Source organism: Hemitrygon akajei, unplaced genomic scaffold (genome assembly GCF_048418815.1).
Source record: "Hemitrygon akajei unplaced genomic scaffold, sHemAka1.3 Scf000045, whole genome shotgun sequence".
In the NCBI taxonomy this organism is placed as follows: domain Eukaryota; kingdom Metazoa; phylum Chordata; class Chondrichthyes; order Myliobatiformes; family Dasyatidae; genus Hemitrygon; species Hemitrygon akajei.
Window position 1 is genome coordinate 8509657 of NW_027331931.1, and position 21525 is coordinate 8531181.

Sequence of the window (21525 nt, forward strand, 5' to 3'; positions counted from 1 at the left end):
TTCTGAGCTGAGTATATTTCAATGTACCAAGTATTAAAGGAAAGGCAGATGTGCTCAGGCATGGATCAACACGTGGAATTATCACATTCGCAACCATTCGAGAGGCTTGGTTGCAGGTGCGGCAGAACTGACTGCTCTGTTTTAAAAGCGACAGTGTATGTGGAATTAAATGGCGGAGGGGTAGCATTAGTACTCCTGGAAAATGTCCCGGCAGTGCTCAGTCAGGAAAAACTGGAGAACTTGTCTAGTGAGGCTTTATGGGCAGAACTGAGGAATAAGAAATATATGACCACATTAACGGGGCTATATTACAGGCAACCCAACAGTCTATGAGATTTGAGAGGTTGCACACTGCTGCAAGAAACATAATTTGTGTTGGTAGGTGATTTTAACTTTTCACATATGGACTGGGATTTTCATACTGTAAAATGACTCGATGAAATAGGGTGTCAAATATGTTTAGGGAACTTTCCTTCATCTCTACATTGAATTCAAAATGAGAGACTGAGTGATACTTGATCTCCTGTAACGGAATGAGTTAGGGCATAGATAGATAGATAGATAGATAGATAGATAGATAGATAGATAGATAGATAGATAGATAGATAGATAGATAGATAGATAGTTAGATAGATAGATAGATAGATAGATAGATAGATAGATAGATAGATAGATAGATAGATAGATAGATAGATAGATAGATAGATACTTTATTCATCCCCATGGGGAAATTCAACTTTTTTTCCAATGTCCTATACACTTGTTGTAGCAAAACTAATTACATACAATACTTAACTCAGTAAAAAAATATGATATGCATCTAAATCACTATCTCAAAAAGCATTAATAATAGCTTTTAAAAAGTTCTTAAGTCCTGGCGGTTGAATTGTAAAGCCTAATGGCATTGGGGAGTATTGACCTCTTCATCCTGTCTGAGGAGCATTGCATCGATAGTAACCTGTCGCTGAAACTGCTTCTCTGTCTCTGGATGGTGCTATGTAGAGGATGTTCAGAGTTTTCCATAATTGACCGTAGTCTACTCAGCGCCCTTCGCTCAGCTACCAATGTTAAACTCTCCAGTACTTTGCCCACGACAGAGCCCGCCTTCCTTACCAGCTTATTAAGACGTGACAGTCTTTTATATATGGGAGCTCTTTTGAAAGTCATTTGGAATAAAGGGAAATATGATCAAGGTTAGCTCTGCTCCGTGAGTGGGTTGATATTGCAAATTGGATGGTATCAGAAATTATCTAGCAAATGTGGAATGGGACAGGCTGTTTTCTGGCAAAGGTGTTCTAATGAGCGGTAGACCTTCAAAAGTGAAATTGTGAGAGTATAAAGTTTGTATGTGTCTGTCAGAATAAAAGGCAAGGATAATTGTTTTAGGAAACCTTGTTCTGTGAGAGATGTTGAGGCTCAGATTAAGAGATAAAAGGAGCTTCACTGTAGGTATAGGCAGGTAGGGAGAAATGATGTATTTATGGAGTTTACGAAATGCAAGAAAACACTTTAGAGATCAGGAGTGCTAAAGGAATGCATGAGGTGAAGGCCACCACTGACGGAATGGCAAAGGATAACACTGGTCCTCTGGAAATTCAGAACTGTAATCCATATCTGAAGCTAAAAAAAGATTGAGGTGAGCTTACGTGGAAGTTTGCATCTGTATTAACTCAGCAGATGGACGTAGTATCTGCAGAACTGAGGCAAACCAGTAGTGAGGTCATGGAACCTATACGGATTAGAGAGAAGGAGGTGTTTCCTGGCTTCTATCAGGTTAGGGAGGGTAAATCCCTAAGGTCTGACAAGATCTTCCCTCAGATCGTGAGTGATGCAAGTGCAGAACTTGCAGGGGCCCGAGAAGAGATCTTTACATCGTCCATAGCGACAGGTAAGATGGTGTAGGATTGGAAGATAGCGAATGTTGTTCCCCTGTATCAGAAAACCTCAGAAAATAAACCAGAGAATTACAGGCCGGGGATCCTGATATCAGGAGTAGTGAGAATGTTATTGAAAGCTATTCTAAGGGACCGGAAATATGACTAGTTGGATAGACATTGACAGATTCAGGATGGTCAGCATGGTGTTGTGCGTCGTAGGTCGTGTCTCAGCAATCTTATAAAAGACAAGACAGTGGACGTTGTCTTCATGAACTTTAGCAAGGCACTCGCCAAGGTTCCACACGGGAGCTTAGTCAAAAAGTTTCAGTTGCTCAACATTAAAAAAAGCCAGTAAATTGAACTACACACTGGTTTGGTGGGAGAAGCTGCGATGTGGTAGTAGATGGTCACCTCTCTGACTGGAGGCCTGTGAACAATGGAGTGCTACAGGGATCAGTGCTGGCTCGGTTGTACTTTGTCAACAATCTGGATGATAATGTGGTTGACTGGATAAGCAGAGTTACAGATAACGCCAAGATTTGGGGTGCAGGGAACAGCGGGAGAATCTTTAACATGATTTAAAGAAAATCACCGATGGTTTCGAACCCGCAACATGACCAGTTACAGTCTCTGCCCTGTTTGTCGCGAGTTTCCAGCATTTTATGTTTATCTCAGAGTCGTATCATCTGCAGTTGGGTTAAAATATTCTTCAAGGATCTTTTAAAAAAATCAGTCCCTGAGATTCCTAACTGCGACATATCTTAAGATAAAGATCTTTACTCTAGGGTCTGGAAACTGCAACGTTCCCAGTTCTAGTTTCCAAGAACCTTTCAAATGTTGGTGAGGGTGCGGGGCAGGGGGAGAGTGAGGGGTGAACAGTGTGATGGGAAATCTGATGAAGGCGTGTGTGAGTGGAGGTAGAGGGGGAGAGAGTATGAGAGACGGAAGGAGAAAGAGAAAGAGAGAGTGGCTTAGGGCGATGGCTAGAGAGAGAAGAGAGAGAAAGCTAGAGAGAGTGGGAGAGATGGGTAGCAGGTATGTGAGGCTGTAGAGATTGGGGAGAAAAGGGGAGAGTGTGGGTAGAGAGGGGATGGCGTTATGTAAAGTGACTGCCTGTGGGTGCGTGTGCAATAAGAGTAGAGAGGGAGTGATTGTCCATAATTTAGGGAGAGTGGTAGAGAGAGGGGGAGGGAAGGGGGTGAAGGCTGTATAGTCAGAGAGGAGGGTGACGAGGGGGCGAGGTGGGATGGCTGAGCGAGAGGGGCAGCGCGCAAGGATGTCTGCCAGCGGAGATGAGAGGAGAGAGGGACGAGTGAGATGTGAGTCGAGGTAAGAGACGTTGTGGACATCCAGTGAGGAGGGAGGAGTTATTCAGGGAGAATGGGCTGGTGAGTGGGAATGGCGTAAATGAGAGAGGGGTGAAGATGGCAGGTTTGAGGCCGAAGTAGTGAAGGTGCACGAGGAGGTGGTAAAAAAGGAGGGATTAGAATGATGGGTGGCGAGTAGAGTGCGAAGGGTTGGGAGGGGACAGTGCGAGGGATGCCGAAGAGAGCAGGGTGAAGGAGAGCCGTGGTACGTAGGCATAGATGAGTGAAGAGATACGCTGTGTCCGCTCAGAAGTATCAGATTAACTACTTATTCATCAGCAGTACCAAGGATATTAGTCATGGCTGATCACAATTCACTGAACAAATCCACGGTACACCATTTCCTGTCTCCCTCTCTCACACCGGGAGTTTCACTCTACACCGTTCCTATTGACTTGCCCTCCATCCTCCCATCCATGTACTTATCTAAATTTCTCAAACAGATTTTGTTAAGACCTCAGACAAAGTCAGGAATCAAAAGATTAATCATGCTGTGATTAATGATCTGAGTTGCATTTATTACAATGTAGGAAGTCTTGAAGGAAAGGCAGATGACCTATTGTAGCCATTAGACTTGGTTCAGGAGGAAGGACTGGCAGCTCAATATTTAGGGGTTCCATTATTTTAAATGCAACAGAGTGGTAGGAGGTGATGAAAGGGAGCTTGTGGCGTTACTAATCAGGTAAAATGCTACATCATTTCTCAGTCAACACAGACCGGAGAACACTGCCACATAGAACATGGAAGAGTACAGCACAGGGACAGTCCACGTGGCCGAAAATGATGTGCGAATCAGCTAAAAGGAAAATCACAACAGCCAAACACTGATCCCTCCCACGTACACCATGTCCATATCCCTCCGTCTTCTTACATCTTAAAAACCTCTAATACCTTTGTCTCTGTACCAGATAGCACACTCCAGGCATTAACAACTCTCTGTATAGAGAACCTTAACCCTCACAACCCCCTTTAATTTACCTTCTCTCACCTTCAATTCATGCCCTGTGGTATTAGACATTTCCACCCTGGGAATCAGATACTCCGTCCACTCTAACCTTGTCTCTCATAATCTTGTAAACCTCTGTCAGATCTCCCCTCAGCCTGCAGCACTACAGAAAAAAAACCAAAGTGTATCCAGTCTCTCGTGAGAGCATATGCCTTCTGAACCAGGCAGCAACCCGGTAAACCTCTTCTGCTCCCCATCCAAAGCCTCAGCATCTTCCCTATAGTGCAAAGACCAGAACTGTATGCAATACTCCAGATGTGACCTAACTAGAGTTGTACAAATTTGCAACATAACCTCCTGACTTTTGAACTCAACGGCTTGACTAATAAAAGCAGGCATTTCATAAACCAACTTAACTACCTATCGACCCGTGTAGCCACTTTCAAGGAACTATGAGATTGGATCCAAGATCGCTCTGCTCTGCCACACTGTTAATGATCTTGCCCTTAACAGTGTATTGTCTCCTTGCATTTGCCCTACCGAAGTGCAACACCTCGAATTTATCTGGATTAAACTCTGGGTTAAGCCAGTACTGAATTCAAACAACCAATGCGATGCGGAACTCATGTATCCTTATCTTCTGGATTAGCCCCCATGAGTGACTTTGTCAAATGTCTTACTAATATACATGTAGACAACATAGAGTACCCTACCTTCATTAATCACTCTTGTCGTCTTGTCAAAATATCTCAAGCACGTTGGTAGGGCACAATTTGCTCCGCACAAAGCCATGCTGGTTCTCCCAAATTAGGCAAATACTCATATATCCCGTCGCGAATAATTTGCTTCAGCCCTTTCACTCCAACCTACGTGAGACTCACTGGTCTGTAGGTCCCAGGATTTATCCTTGTTCCTTCTATAAAGAGAGGTGCTTTATTAGCCACTTGCCAGTCTTCCGGAACCGTGTCTGTGGCTAGAGGTGACAGAAATACAGTATACTAGTCAACCACGCAGAAATCTAATTTCTTGTCTTTGTCAATAACCTGGTGTAAATTCCATTAGGCTCTTCCTCCTCGCCTTCCACACGCCCTAACGTATTTGTACACTCTGCACTGATTTCCTGGTGCTCAATATACTTTTCCTTGTTAAATACTGAAGAAATGTGCTCATTACGTACTTCACTCTCTGCATCCACGAAAATGTTGCCCCCTATATCCCTGAGTCGTCCAACCCTCTCCCTCGTTATCCTCCTGCTCCTGATGTATGTATAGAATGCCTTAGGATTCTATACATGCCTACCTTAACCCAACTTGCCAATGACTTTTCATCGTCCCTCTTGGATTTCCTAATTCCCTTTATCAGTTCTTTTCTGACATCTTTATAGTCCTCGTGTGCTTTGTTTGATGCTAACTTCTGAAACTTTACATGCGTTTCCATTTCCTTCTTGACTAAATTCATCATCTCTCTGTACATCTGACGTACTCGTGTCTTTCCATCACCATCCATCCTTCTAATCCGAAAATTCCTTTCCTGTACTCTGTCGAATTGATCTTTTATCCCCCTGCACATATTTAATATGGACTTCCCAGAGAAAAGATATTCCCAATTGACGCTTCTTAGTTCCTGCCTAATACCCTTGTAATTTGCTCTACTCCAATTTAAAGCTTTCCTTCTGGAACTATACCTCTCCGTATCCATTCCTATCCTGAAAGTAAGGAGTTGTGATCAGCCTTCCCTAACTGTTCACCCACCTGGCCAGACTCATTATCTAACACCATGTCCAATATGGCCCCTCCTCTCGTTGGACTCTCCACATATTAAATTAAGAAACCATCCTGTATACACTTAACAAATTCTGTCCCATCTAAACCCTTATATTAAGTAGGACCCCATTTATATTAGGGACGTTGAAACCCATTATGACAGCAACCCAATTATTTTTACAAATGTCCTTAATCTGATTGCATATATATGCCTCAGTGTTCCGGTGTCTATTGGGGGGATGGGGGGGGGGGGATGCAGTACAACGCCATCAGTGTGATTACACCCTCCCTCTTCCGGAATTTTTCCGAAATGGACCCAGTCTGACCTTTCCATTGTATCTCCCCTGAGTGCAGCTGTGCAACTCCCCCTTCCCCCCACTTTCACCGCTCCTCTATCTTTTCGAAAACTTCGCAAACTTGATACATTAATAATTCATTCCTGTCCCTCTCTCAACCAAGTTTCAGTCATGGCTACATGACTCGTGGTGCATACTGGAATCGATGACATAGTCAAAAATGGGAAAGAGATTCTACACAGTGAGGGTATAGAGTTGGAAAGAGGCTGATGAGAGGGATCTCCAAGATTGTAATTTCTGGATTAATGCCTGCGCCACGGCTACTGCAGGTAGAAATGGGTGATGCCGGGATGAATGTGTGGTTGAGGAGGTGGTGCAGGACACAGTGTTTCAAGTTCATTGATCATTGGAACATTTTCTTGGGAAGGGATAACCAGTACAAGAGGGACGGGCTGCACCTGAGTTGATGGGGAATTAATATATTGGATGCCGAGTTAAAAGCGTGCAATGACTGCCCTGATTCGAACTTCGGACAATTCGTAGTTTCATGTTTTAGATTCATCGTAGTTTCAGGTTCTGGTCAATGCTCTAAGTTAATCATCTTTACCCATATTACTCCTAGTATTAAAACATACACACTCAAACTGTCCGATCAATCATAATTGTTATATCGATTTTGCTTTTCAGCTCGTTCCCTTACATCCCTTCTAGTCCGACCAGGAGCGTCACTTCCCAGCCCCATATGCAAAACTAGTGTAAACTCTCCTAAGCAGCATCAGGAAACCTCCGTCCAATATCTTCATCCCCCGTCAATTCAGGAGCAGCCCGACCCACTCGTACTGGTTATCCCTTCCCAAGAAAAGGTTACAATGACCAATGAACTTGAAACCCCGTGTCCTGCACCATCTCCTGAACCACTCATTCATCCGTGCGTTACCCCATTCCTACCTGCAGTAGCCCCGGCACAGGGATTAATCCGGAAATTACAACCTTAGAGATTCTTCTCATCAGCCTCTTTCCAACTCTATATCCTCACTGTGTGGGATCTCTTCCCGATTTCTGACTATGTCATCGATTCCAATATGCACCACGAGCTCTGGCTGTCACCCCACCTCCATCTTCAGAACACCCTGCCGGTGTTCTGATACATCATGGGCCCTAGCAGTCAGGAGGTAACACACAATCTCGTTCGTTGTTCCTTTTCACATCTTGTGGCACTCGGGGCATTTCTTGCCGTTTCCTTAGAACCTGATTTACAACGCCGAGTTAAAAGCGTGCAGTGACCAGCCTGATTCGAACTTCGGACAATTTGCCTCAAAGTCCGATGGTGATACCACCGGCTCTCTTTTTGGCAGGTCACAGAATATTCTTTCTGGCCCCTAAGTATCAAATGTAATGAGGCTTTATGGCTGGAACTGAGGAATATAAAATGTATGGACGTTAATGGGTCTACGTTACAGACCATCCAACAGTCCACGGGTTTAGTGAAACAGATTTGCAGAGAGATTGCATTATTTCAAGAAACATAATTCGTTAGAGTAGGAGATCTTAACTATCCACAAAGGACTGGGACTCACATACGGTAAAATAAATGGATGAGATAGAGTTTACCAAAGGTGTTCAGGAATGTTTCCTTAATTAGTGTGTGGAAGCTCCAAAGAGAGAGCGTGTGATCCTTGATCTCTTATTAGGGAATGAAACAGGACACGTGACAGAGGCTTATAAAGGGGAACTATATAAACGTCTTTAGCTTGAAAGAAAATATAGAAAAGGATACTTTGGTTCTTGAGCTGAGATTTTAAATTGGAGAAAGGACAATTTGATGGCATCAGAAAGTGTGGATTGGAACAGCCTGTTTCCTGGCGAAAGTGGATCGTGTCAGTGGGAGAACGTCAACGGTGAAGCTTTGAGAGTTCAATGCTTGTATATGCCTGTCAGAACCAAAATTAAATGCTTCGGCTTTGGGGAATCTTGGTTTTGAAGAGATATTGAGCCCTGGTAAAAAGTAAAATTGAGGTGTGTGGCATGTAGAAGCAGGCAGGAATAAATGAGGTACTTACGGAGTATAATAAATTCAAGGGAACACATAATAAAGAAACCAGGACGGTTGCTCTAGCAGACAAGATGATGGAGATTCTATGCGACTCTACAGATATTTTAAGGAGAAAGGGATTGCAAGGGACAAATGTACCCTCTGGATTTTCAGTATGGCAGTTATGGCGTGGAGACAAAAAGATTAGGGAGATCTTAAAAGGAGTTCTTACATCTGTATTTACTTGGGAAATGGATAGAATCTAGACAAGTCGGACAAAGCAGAAGTAGGTCATGGACGTGATGGAGAGTTCAAAGGAGGACGTGGTCGCTGACTTGAGGAGAAACAGGTCGCTGAAGCCACAGTGACTGGGTCCTCAGGACCCCGTAGGATGTAAGTGCGGGAACTGCAAGGACGTAGCCAATATACTGAAATTATTATCAACGACGGGTATGGTAGCAGAGGATTGGAAGCTAACTAATTTTTGTTCCGCTGGTTAAGAAATCTTCCAAAATATTAAGCAGGAAATTATGGGCCGGCGTGCCTGACATCAGTAGTGGAAGTTATTGATAGGAGCGGATATATGAGTATTTGAATATTTGAGGACAAATTATGAATTGTCAGCATGACTTTGTGCTTTGTTCTCGACGAAGTTACGAGGAATGTCAACAGGAAAGTTGATGAAGGCAAGGCAGTCGATGTTGTCAACTTTGCATTTGACAAGTACCCGCGTGAGAGGTTGATCAAGAAAATTCATTCGCTTGGCATTCAGAGTGAAGTCATCAATTAGAGTAGAAATTGGCATTGTGGGAGAAGGTAGAGATTGCTCATCAATGGTTGCCTCTCCTATGTAGACCTATGACTAGATAGAAAGACAGCTCCCAGTACCTGAACAGGTGAGGGACATTTGAGTTGAAATTCTACCTAAGCCGGGCAGTCCCTTTGACACAGAGGGCGGAGCTCAGCTTCTCCCAGAACCCGGGCTATATGATTGTCAGCCTGGGATTCGCTGAGTTAAGCAGAGAGACTCCGCCCCACTGGTTACGATGAAAGAAAAAGGAGAGATCCACACGGAAATCCGGACAGAAAGGTTACCGCGGCCTGTTTGTTTTCCTCTTTAGGGTTGCTACATTGATCCCACTCCCGCCTCCTCCCGCTGTCAGACCCGTCCTGAGCCGGTGAGAGTTAGTGTGACCCAGACCGCGGCAGTCCCGCTCTACCCCGGCTCACCCGGCCCTGTCCATCTGTAATGAGCGACGGACACATCAGAGCCGAGTGGCCTTGCGAGCAGCAGCTCAGACCCAACTCTCCGTACAGGGTGAGCACACCGGTGCAGGACCATTGTCGCTCACCCGGGATGTCAGACTGATTTCCCGGACCAGCCTGAACAACATCAGAGGTAAGTGTTGTCTGTGACTCTGCACAACTATTCAGCGTTTATAGTGAGACTCGGCTTTGGTAGAGATTGGGAGTGAATTTAGTGGGAGAAGGGAGACCTGACATTTTCCTGTTAATGAGCCCATTTTTGTCGAAATGAATTAAGAGAAACGACGTCAACAAGTAATCTCCAGGGTGGTTTCTGCTGAGTGCGTGCAAAAGGCATCTTTCACCCTGGCAGTGATATGTGAAATACCCCACACACAGTGACCAGTCACCGATCTCTCTCAAACAAGAGAAAAACAGCAAATGCTGGAAACCCGAGGAACACACACACAATGCTGGAGCAACTCTGCAGGCCAGGCAGAATCAATGGAAAAACAGTATAGTCGAACTTCAAGGCCACTGGTAATGTTCTTTACTTCGCATCTTTGGTTCTACCGCTTTTCCCTATAGCAGAAAGTGTTAAATATAATATTAAACGTTCTTCACATTTCAACAACAGTGTCTTGTCGAACCGGTTTGGATTTGAATTCAGCGGAGCGGCCGCTCCCTGTTCTGAGGAATGTGACGGACAGGCAGCTGCTTGCTCGCAGACCCTGAGCACCGAGTCTCACAAAACAACAAGCCGCACCTTCCAAATCAGTCAATCATCTACCCTCCTCCTCCTCATGGTCTGCAAAGTAGACGGTTTACGCCCATCCATAGATGCTGCCTGGCCTGTTGAGTTTCTCCAGCATTGAGTGTGTTGCCATGGTTACGAGAGATCCGTGTGGGACGGTGGACGGGGTTATTTGTCAGAAACGATACACTGCATCCGCTCTGTCAGCGTACTCTTGGGGAATTGAGGTGAGAATAATTCAACTTCTGATCTTAATTTCGGATCTTTAATGCCAAACAACCAGTTGTTTGTTCACTGGATCAGCGATCAAGGAGATATTTTCTCTGTTTTAAGTCACTTCTGGCTGTGGTTATTTGTGTGTTCCTACTGTTTCCTGTTTGCACGATTGACGTTTTCCACAGGTTAAGTAAAGATGAAGAACAACTTTAGAACAACGGCCATCTGTTTCAAAGCAACAGTGTGAGACCTGAATCGCCAGTGGAGGCAAAGTCTTTGATTCTAATGAAGGTCGAGATACCTCTGTACCCGGACTTGTGCACTTGGCAATAGCCGCGACTAGACCTGACAGAACTCAGTCAGATTGAACAGTTATGATCATGTCCAGCTGCGTCGAGATGATGCAGGCGGAGTGAGTTTGTTGGAACTGGAGTCTAATGTGAAAAATGTGAGGTCAGCTAGTTTTGTAGAACTGACAGAAATTGTGGCTGAGTTGGTGCGGAAGATATTAAAATGAAATGGGTACTGAGGGAGAACAAATCTACATTGTATTTTATTTCAAGCGTTACAGGGTATCAGAGTGAAAATTATCTCACACAATTATTTCGTGCTTTATCTAGATTCCATATGAAATATGCAAAATCCTGAACTTATCGCTCACACGTGTTTTGCAGTGAAAGGATAAAACTGCTGTAGGAACAAAACGGGCAAGGCAGCATCTATGGAGGGAAAAGGAGAGTCACCATTTCAGGTCGACACCCCCCTTCCTGGATGATTCACAGAGGGTCAACACACACAAAATGATGGAGGAGCTCAGAACGCCCCGTAGCGTCTTCGGAAAAGAGGAGACAGTCGACGGTTCGGGCGAGACCATTCATCAGCACTGGGGGAGAAAAAGATTAGAGATCAAAGTAAGAAGTTGGAGGTGGGAGAGCAAGATGTAGAAGGTGGTAGGTGATAGGTGGAAAAGGGAGGGGTGGGGCTTAGTGAAGTATACAGCTGGAACGTTGATTGGTGAAAGAGATAAAGGGCTGAAGAATAGGGAATCTGATGGGATAGGGTAGTAGAACCAGAGTCTCAGGACATTTCTCTAGTCCCGAGGAAGGCTCTCGGCCCGAAACGTCGAATGTTTACTCTTTTCCATAGATGCCTCCTGGCCTGCAGAGTTCCCCCAGCATTTTGTGTGTGTAGATTTGATTTCTAGCTTCTGTAGATTTTATTTTGTATGGTATACGTTGCGATCAGATGGTCAGAATGGCGAAGTGGAGAGTGCATGAAGAGCTGGGAAGCAACAAGTGAAGCAGGGTGAGTTTGTGGGTTAGGCAGATGGATGCTCGTATGCCCCAGCGGTTGGTGTTTCGATCTTTGTTTATTTCGGTATCTATATCAATGATTTGGATATGACTGAACAAGTCTTGATCAATAGGTTTGCAGGTAATACAAATTACGAAATGTTGGTGATACTGAAGAAGATTATCGTAAATAACCGGGATTGTGCTCGGTTTGGGAAGTGGACAGAAATGCTGGTGGAACGCAACAGGCCAGGCAGCATCTATAGGGAGAACCACTGTCGACGTTTCTGGCAGCCCATTCGTCAGGACTAACTGAAAGGAAAGAGAGTAAGAAATTTGAAAGTAGTGGGGGGAGGGGCAATTGCAAAATGATAGGAGAAGACCAGTGGGGTGGGATGAAGCTAAGAGCTGGAAAGGTGATCGGCGAAAGTGATACAGAGCTGGAGAGGGGAAAGGATCATGGGACGTGAGGCCTCGGGAGAAAGAAAGGAGAGGGGGGACACCAGAGGGAGATGGAGAACAGGCAAAGAACTAAATATATCAGGGATAGGGTAAAAAGGGGAGGAGGGGCATTAACTTAAGTCAGAGAAGTCAATGTTCATGCCATCAGGTTAGTGGCTACCCAGCCGGAATATAAGGTGTTGTTCCTCCTACCTGAGTGTGGCTTCATCTTGACAATAGAGGAGGCTATGGATAGACATATCAGAATGGGACTCGGACGTAGAATTGAAATGCGTATCCATCCCTGATATATTTAGTTTTTTCTCCCCCCTCCTTTTTCTCTCTCTCTGCCCATCACTCTGCCTGTTCTCCATCTCCCTCTGGCGCTCCCCTCCCACTTTCTTTCTCCGTAAGCCTCCCGTCCCATGATCCTTTCCCTTCTCCAGCTCTGTATCCCTTTTGCCAATCACCTTTCCAGCTCTCAGCTTCATCTCACCCCCTCCGGTCTTCTCCTATCATTTCCCATTTCCCCCTCCCCCTCCTACTTTCAAATCTCTTACTATCTTTCCTTTCAGTTAGTCCTGACGAAGGGTCTCGCCCCGAAACGTCGACAGTGCTTCTCCCTATAGATGCTGCCTGGCCTGCTGGCTTCAGCCAGCACTTTGTGTGTTTTTGTTTTGAATTTCCAGCATCTGCAGATTTCCTCGTGTTAGATTTCAGTATAGTTAAGTGTGAAATGCAGACCATTCTGGAAATCAAACCAGCGGAGTACTTACGCAATGAATGGCTGTTTACCAGCTAGTGTAACGGAACGGAGAAGCATAAGAGTGTAAGTGCATATTTCGCTTAAAGTGGCAAGACAGGGAGATGGAAAGCCATTTATCACCCCTGCCTTCATCAGTCGGGACAGTGAGTGCAGAAACTGGGAGATTATATTGCAGTTGTATTAAGCACAGTTCAGGCCGCATATTATGAACAGTGCTTGATTAAACTGCAAAGTGTGCACAGAAGGTTTGCAGTACTGTCAGTACCCGAAGTCCTCAGTTCTCGGGAGAGGATGTACTCTATGTATTTACTCCTTCGAATGTAGGAGAATGAGAATCGACCTTACAGAAGTGTTTTTAATTATGAAGCACTGCGATAAGGTCGGTATGAACAGGTCTTTTCCCCGAAGTCAAGAGAAAGCAAAAGTAGGGAAATAGATTAAAGCTGAGATATAAGGTTGTAAAAGGACCGAAGCAGCAGGACATTCAGGGAGAGGTTGCTGAGTATGTGGAATGATTTTCCAGAGGAAGTATTTTAGGCAGGGACAACGGGATCATGGAATATTAGCCTAACGCATGGAAGTTGGGCCCGCTGATTGGCATCGGGATCGGCATAGATTCGTTAGGCCGAATAGCCTGTGTCCATGGTGTATTCCTTTGTGAATCTTTCAGTGGAATGGACCGGAAGTCACTGGACATAGATGATGTAGAATTTAATGGTAACGACGAATACTTAGATCCTAATCGAGCTGCTGCTCTGTTAAGTATGTAGACATGGCCGTTATAATCGTACTGCCACTTACTCGTTCCCTTTATTTTGCGTAATTCAGAGCATTGCCTGCGGGCGGAGTATTCTTCCGCACGGACCGAACACGAAGCCGACAATCAGCCATCGTCAGTCAGAGTCAGAATGGACACAGGTATACTAACTGGGCTCTTTCTGATTAAAACCTTATGGTACACGTGTAGTCAAATCATCAACAGTTCAGAGGAACAAACTTACTGAGGCGCTAAGGGGACACGGCAAAGTGCCATCAAACGGGGTCATTTTTCTTACTGCAAAGCGGCTTTGAGTATCAGTACAACCCGCCAGTTCCAGCGCAGGGACCTAACACAGGGAATAGTCGAAGCACTCCGCTCACCATTCAGATCTTCATCTGAATTAAAAGAAAAGTAGGTCCTGAATCAGCTGAGTGTAGCTGACACACAGACAGGAATATGGCAACGGTTGTCCTGGGGCAATGCAACAGACCAGGAAACTGATCGAATTTATTTCAGCCCTTGGCACACTCCGATATGGGAATTGTCTCCAACACGTCAATTGGAGGAACAGGTGTTGTTTTCAATTGTAGAAGACAGCTTCCGGTGGTTGGAACATTTCTGGGAATTTAGGGATTGAGTTAGAAGTGAACATTACATAAAACATTTCATATTTTGGAAGGGCAAACCTAATTTCCCGTTGAAGGCCCTTCTAGTCCGTGCCGAACGCTTACTCTCACCTAGTCCCACTGGACCGCACTCAGCCCATACCCCCCCCCCATTCCTTTCCTGTCCATATACCTATCGAATTTTACTTTAAATGACAATACCGAACCTGCCTCTACCATTTCTACTGGAAGCTCGTTCCACATAGCTACCACTATCTGAGTAAAGAATTTACCCCTCGTGTTACCCCTAAACTTTTGCCCCCTAAATCTCAACTCATGTCCTCTTGTTTGATTCTCCCCTACTCTCAATGGAAAAAAGCCATTGTACTCAACGCTCTGATTTACAAAGGTCAGCATACTAAAAGCTTTCTTCACCACCCTATCCACATGAGATTCCATCTTCAGGGAACTATGCACTATTAGATCACTCTGTTCTACTGCATTCCTCAATGGTTGGCGTAACCACACAAATGAGGGCCAGGACTGGAGGATGTACTGCTGGCTGGAGATTTATGACCAGTGTTACAAGAAAAAATATTGAACTCTCTGTTGTGTGATATAAGTAAATAAATAAAATAATTAATAAACAAACAAATAATACATGATGTATTATCTAAATTATCTGAATCATAAGGTGTGTGTGTCTATGTATATTTATATATGATTTGTAAAAGCAAACAGGGCTGATTCGCCAATTTACAGATGATTGGCGGAATTGTGGAAATTTGGGACTGTTGTCAAAGTGTTCAGAAGAGCATTATCCAATTAGGAATATTGGGCCGGTGCATTGTAATTTTAATTTGTGCAAATGTGAGGAGCTGTGCTTTGGGAGATCGAATGTAAGGACGAAGTCAACAGTAAAAGTCAGGAGCCTGAGGAAGATTGATATACCCAGGGACTTTGGGGTATAAGTATATATCCCCTTGAAAGTAGCAACACAAGAAGGTAGGGTGCTAACGACAAGGAACACTATTCATTGAGATGTTGATTTTTAGTGTTGGAAATGCGCCATGTACCTGGATGGAACTTTGGTTAAGACACGATTTCAGTGTTGTTCGCAGATCTGGTCACCACGTCATAGGAATGATGTTGATGATCTGGAGAAAATCACATGAGGCTCATCACGATGCTGCCTGGGATACAGAATATTGGAAATCAGGATAGACTGGGCAAACTTCGATTGTTTTCTTTGAGGTGTTGGAAGCTGAGGTCTTCTCATAGAAGTTTATAAATTTATGAGAAACGTAGATAAAGTGCTTTGAATCAATGTGAAAAATGTCGACTACAAGAGGGAATAGGTTGACGACGAGAGGGGAATGTTTAATACAGAATTAGGATGCATGTTTTACACAGAGAGTGATCAGTGTTCCAAATGTGCTGCCAAGGGAGGGACTGGAAGCAGAAACTCAGCAGCATCTGAGACGCGTTAGAGCTCATGAATGAGCCGGAGTGGATGAATATTTACCAGGTGGCTGTACCGTGGTTGTTATAAATTCGCATCGTAGTCGGCACAATCATGCTCTGATCTTCTATGACTATTCACAGATCGGAACTCTGCATTCTCCGCCTTCCTGTCAAATTGTGACGATCACCAACTGTTCCGGTTGACGATATCCTATCGGGCCAGACTTGAGCAGTCAATCGAGGAGGGCGTGGGGCCGTTCGGCCTCATGTTAACACGCGAGGATCACTTCACAGGGCGGGAGTATGGCGTAAGTAAAAAGGAAACATACTGATTGTAGGTTCTTCTAAAGATGTCCCAATAGAACTGGTGTAAAACAACCGCTGGCTATGAAATACGGAATTGCCTGTGGTCAGTGGTAACAAAGGAGACTCCGTACAGAGTTACACTGAGCCTTTATTCAAGCAATAAAAGTCTCCCTCGATTTATCTGAACACATTCATTTTTAGACTGGTTAGTATTCAGATAAACGCTGTTCAAGTCTCACTCGTCCGTTCATTCCTCCCCATTGGTCTGCCTCCTGAACTTTATCATTCCAAGCGAACAAGTGCCATACCTGACCCAACACATCTCTCTGACTACCATTCACGGCCCCAAACAGTCCTGCCAGATCAGAGCATTCTTCACCTGTAAGTCTGATCGGGTCATCTACTGTACCCGGTGCACCCGATATGGTCTCCTTTATATCGGAGAGACCACACTTACTTCGGTAGAACGTTTAGCCCCGCACCTACGCTCCGTCCGCCAATTAAACTGGATCTCCCGGTAATCACCTGTTTCAGTTCTGTTTCCCATTCCCATTCTGACATGCCAGCCCATGGCCTGCTCTGCTGCCGCGGCGAGGCCGCACTCAGGTTGGAGGAGCAACAACTTATGTTCCATGTGCGTACTCTCCAACCTGATGGCATGAAGATCAATTTCACGAACTTCCGTTAAGTGTCTCATCCCAATTCACCATTCCAATTCCCTTTTCCCTCTCTCATCTTATGTCCATACCTGCCCATCACCATCCTCTGATGCTCCTCCCGCTTTCCTTCCTTCCATGACTTCCTGTCTTCTCCGATCAGATTCCCCCTTCTACCGCCCTTTATCTGTTTCACCGATCAGCTTACCAGTTCCTTAGTTCACCCCTCCAGGTCTAACAATTTCACCTATCATCTACCAAATTACTCGTCTTTCTCCCGTCCACCACCTGTTTTTGCTTCTTAACTTCTCATTTTATCTCAAGTCCCAATGAAGGGTCTCGTTTCGCAACGCCGACTGTTTACTCTTTTCCCTATGTGTTGCGTTGCCTGCTGAGCTCTTCCAGTATTTCGTGTGTGTTGCTTTTGTTTCCAGCATCTGCAGAATTTCCTCTCTTCTTGTTAAAGACAATGATTGACAGGTGATGTTAATGATGTGACAATTGACAGATATTGCAAGTGGGCGGAGAACAACTTTACAGCACTCTCTCTGACTTCGTATCATGTTCCCTAAGCTCAACCTTAATGTCCATTCAGCAGTCTGTGTTCCCGTGATGACCACCCCTCCGTTTCCCACAAATCAAACACATCGTGACTTGTTTTTCAGCCCATCTCTTGAGTCTTCCTTCACCTCCATCGTCAAATGATCAGGCGGTACTGAGATCGTCTCCCTTTGGATGATTTATCATCCCTCTCAACTGCTGCCTCTCTCCGTGGCATTTGATGCCCTTATTAATCAAGAGCGCAACATCCGCCGCTTCAAATATTCCTAATGACCCGATCTCCAGAGGCATCTGTAACAATTACTTCTGGAGATTCACCACTCTCTGAACAAAGAGTTGATAACAAAGAGATTGCAAAATTAATATAATTAAGATATAATATTGTATGTATGCGCACATTGACACAAAATAACTCATTAACCGTTTTCCAGTGGCCCTTGTGTTCCTGGGTCACATTCAACTGCTGCCACTCAGACTGAATGGTAGCTGAGCCTTGCCGACTCATGGAGCCCGGCAGTGAAGCATGAGCCGGCTGTATTTACCCTGGGAAACCCGAGAGTGACACTTTCATAGAATGACCTGATGTTGTGTTCGTCCGTGTTCAGGGTGGGCCAGTAATCGACCAATCTCTGAAGTCTGTGCTTAGAGTCCTTTGGGCTCCTGTTCTGCAGCTGACCCTCTTCGACCGCCTGGAGCCCGGATCCCTCCGCTCCTCAATATGTTCCCCATTGTTCATTACAGAGAGTGACTGAACTCGCGGCCAAGGGAAACCGAGCGGGCGCTTCCAAACTCCTCCTGGATCTGGTGATGGAGAAGGGCTCCGGGGCCCGGAGGGTGATGTGGGAATCCTTTGTGAAAATACATCACACGTTACCGAAGCTGAGCAGAATATTGGAGGAAATACGGGAATGTGGTACGGTGAACAATACACTATGTGTTACAGATGTAAATGCTAATGAATTTACAGTATTACACAGAGCAGACTTCATGCAGGTTAATCTGTTTGAACAGGTGACGGCCATTTCACCTACATGGACACTGATCGGGGTTTATCTGAAGTGCCCGCGCATCTGAAAGGTAAGCGACTGAACGGAACATACAGTGTCAGGTCCTCAGAGTAAAGGCGGCAGTGCAGATATTACAGAGACTTTAGGACCAGCACTGGCTCAGACCGGATAAGGAAAGTATATTGGTTCGTATTGGAAGTTGCTTGATACTGAGAGTTTCAATCTACAGCAAATCACAAGGAAACCGGAACAGCAGGTGGAAATCAACAATAATCCAATCGTTGTAAGTTACAATTTTCACTGATGATGTGATGGATAAACAGAGTCATGGACTCTTACAACATGGAAACAGGCCGTTAGGCGAAAGACATCATACGAGTAGTGTTACCCAGCGTGTTAGTCTCATCTTTCCGCGTCTGGTTCATACAACTTTAAATCTCTCCTGTCCATGTGCTTATCTAGATTTGTTTGAAACATCGATAATGTGCCCGTCTGAACCACTACATCTGGCAACCCATTCCAAATACATGTGAAGAAGCTACCCCTGAAACCTCTTTCGACTTATTCACCTCTGATCTTAACCCTAGACCCACCTGTTTTAGCATCATTTCTCATGAGAAAAGATGGTGAGAACCGTGTCTGTGCACCTCTATTCGGTCATCACTCAGTCTCCTACACTCCATCGTATACTGTCATATTCTATGCAGTCGCTCCTTGTAACCGGCTCTCGGGACCTGGTAACATCTTGGTATATCTTCTTTGCACTCGCTCTAGCTTCATAACATCTATACTATAACCAGGTGACCAGTCGTGTTCTACAAGAATAAATATTGAACCCTCTGTTGTGTGATATACCTACGTAAATAATTTAATTAATAGACAACAATTATCCATGATGCATTATCTAAATTGTAGGATATATATCATTTTTAAAAGCAAAGAGGTCTGATTCGCCAATTTACAGATGATTGGCGGAGTTGTGGAAATTGAGACTTTTGCCAAAGTGTTCAGCAGAGTATTATCCAATCAGCAATATGGGCAGGTGCATTTTAGGTTTAATTTGGGCAAATATGAGGAGTTGCGCTTTGGGAGATCAAATGTAAGAGCGAGGTCCACAGTAAGGGTCAGGACGCTGAGGAAGATTGATATTGGGGTTTATGTATACGTCTCCCTGAAAGTAGCAACGCAAGTAGGTAGGGTGCTAACGACAAGGAACACAATTCATTGAGATGTTGATTTTTAGTGTTGGAAATGCGCGATGGACCTGGACGGAACTTTGGTTAAGACACGATTTCAGTGTTGTTCACAGATCTGGTCACCAGATCACAGAAATGACTTTGATGATCTGGAGAAAATACACATGAGGCTCATCACGATGCTGCCTGGGTTACAGAATATTGGACATCAGGATAGACTGGGCAAACTTGGATTGTTTTCTTTAAGAAGTTGGAGGCTGAGGTCTTCACATAGAATTATATACATTTATGAGAAACATCGACAAGGTGCTTTGACTCAATGTGCAAAATGTCAGATACTAGAGGGAATAGGTTGACGATGAGAGGGGAATGTTTAATGTAGATTTAGGATGCATGTTTTACAGAGAGAGTGATAAGAGTCGGGAATGAGCTGCCAAGGGAGGGACTGGAAGCAGAAACTCAGCAGCATCCGAGACGCGTAAAAGATCATGAATGAGCCGGAGTGGATGAATATTTGCCAGGTGGCTGTAGCGTGGTTGTTATAAATTCGCATCGTAGTCGGCACAATCATACTCTGATCTTCTCTGACTATTCACAGATCAGAGTTCTGCATTCTCCGCCTTCCTGTCAAATTGTGACGATCACCAACTGCTTCAGTTGACAATATTCTATCGGGCCAGACTTGAACAGTCAATCGAGGAGGGCGTGGGGCCGTTCGGCCTCATGTTAACACGCGAGGATCACTTCACAGGGCGGGAGTATGATGTAAGTAAAAGGGAAACATACTGATTGTAGGTTCTTCTAAAGATGTCCCAATAGAACTGGTGTAAAAGAACCGCAGGCTATGAAATACGGAATTGTCTGTGGCGGTGGTAACAAAGGAGATCCGTACACAGTTACACTGAGCCTTTATTTGGCCAATACAAGTCTCCCTCCAATTACCTGAACACATTGATTTTTAGACTGTTTAGTATTTAGATAAAGGCTGCTCCAGTCTCACTCGTCTATTCATTCCTCCCCATTGATCAGCCTCCTGAACCTTATCATTCCAAACGGAACAGCCGCCATACCTGGCCCAACACATCTCTCTGTCTACCATTCACGGCCCCAAACAGTTCTGCCAGACCAGAGGATTCTTCACCTGTGAGTCCGTCGGGGTCATCTACTGTACCCGGTGCTCCCGGTATGGTCTCCTTTATATCGGAGAAACCAGATTTACATTGGTAGAACGTCTAGGCCAGCACCTACGCTCCGTCCTCCAAGAAAACTGGATCTCCCGGTAATCACCTGTTTCAGTTCTGCTTCCCATTCTCATTCTGACATGTCAGTCCACGGCCTGCTCTGCTGCCGCGACGAGGCCGCACTCAGGTTGGAGGAGCAACAACTTATGTTCCATGTGCGTACTCTCCAACCTGATGGCATGAAGATCAATTTAACGAACTTCCGTTAAGTGCCTCATCCCCCTTCACCATTCCAATTCCCTTTTCCCTCTCTCATCTTATGTCCATACCTGCCCATCACCGTCCTCTGATGCTCCTCCCACTTTCCTTCCTTCCATGACTTCCTGTCTTCTCCGATCAGATTCCCCCTTCTACCGCCTTTTATCTGTTTCACCGATCAGCTTACCAGTTCCTTAGTTCCTGGTCTAACAGTTTCACCTATCATCTACCAAATTACTCGTCTTTCTCCCGTCCACCACCTTTGTGCTCTTAACTTCTCATTTTATCTCAAGTCCCAATGAAGGGTCTCGGACCGCGACGAAGACTGTTTACTCTTTCCCCTATGTGTTGATTTGTCCGCTGGGCTGCTCCAGTATTTTCTGTGTGTTGCTTTTGTTTCCAGCATCTGCAGAATTTCCCCTCTTCGTGTTAAAGACAATGATTGGCAGGTGATGTTAGTGATGTGACAATTGACAGATATTGCAAATGGGCAGAGAACAAGTTTATACCACTCTCTCTGACTTCGTATCATGTTC

At 44.8% G+C, this 21525-nt stretch overlaps 1 protein-coding gene across 1 annotated transcript in view; it reads left to right on the forward strand.

Annotated features, from left to right (window-relative positions):
* The window catches only part of LOC140720607 (NACHT, LRR and PYD domains-containing protein 3-like), a 47934-nt gene that overhangs the window by 16721 nt on the left and 9688 nt on the right, over window positions 1–21525 (forward strand). Inside the window, exons 3-8 of the mRNA XM_073035437.1 lie at window positions 9403–9680; window positions 13824–13913; window positions 15966–16132; window positions 18089–18260; window positions 18359–18424; window positions 20149–20315. Of these exons, the coding sequence (XP_072891538.1) occupies window positions 13904–13913; window positions 15966–16132; window positions 18089–18260; window positions 18359–18424; window positions 20149–20315 (582 nt within the window). The 5' untranslated portion in view covers window positions 9403–9680; window positions 13824–13903. The remainder of the gene's footprint in view (window positions 1–9402; window positions 9681–13823; window positions 13914–15965; window positions 16133–18088; window positions 18261–18358; window positions 18425–20148; window positions 20316–21525) is intronic.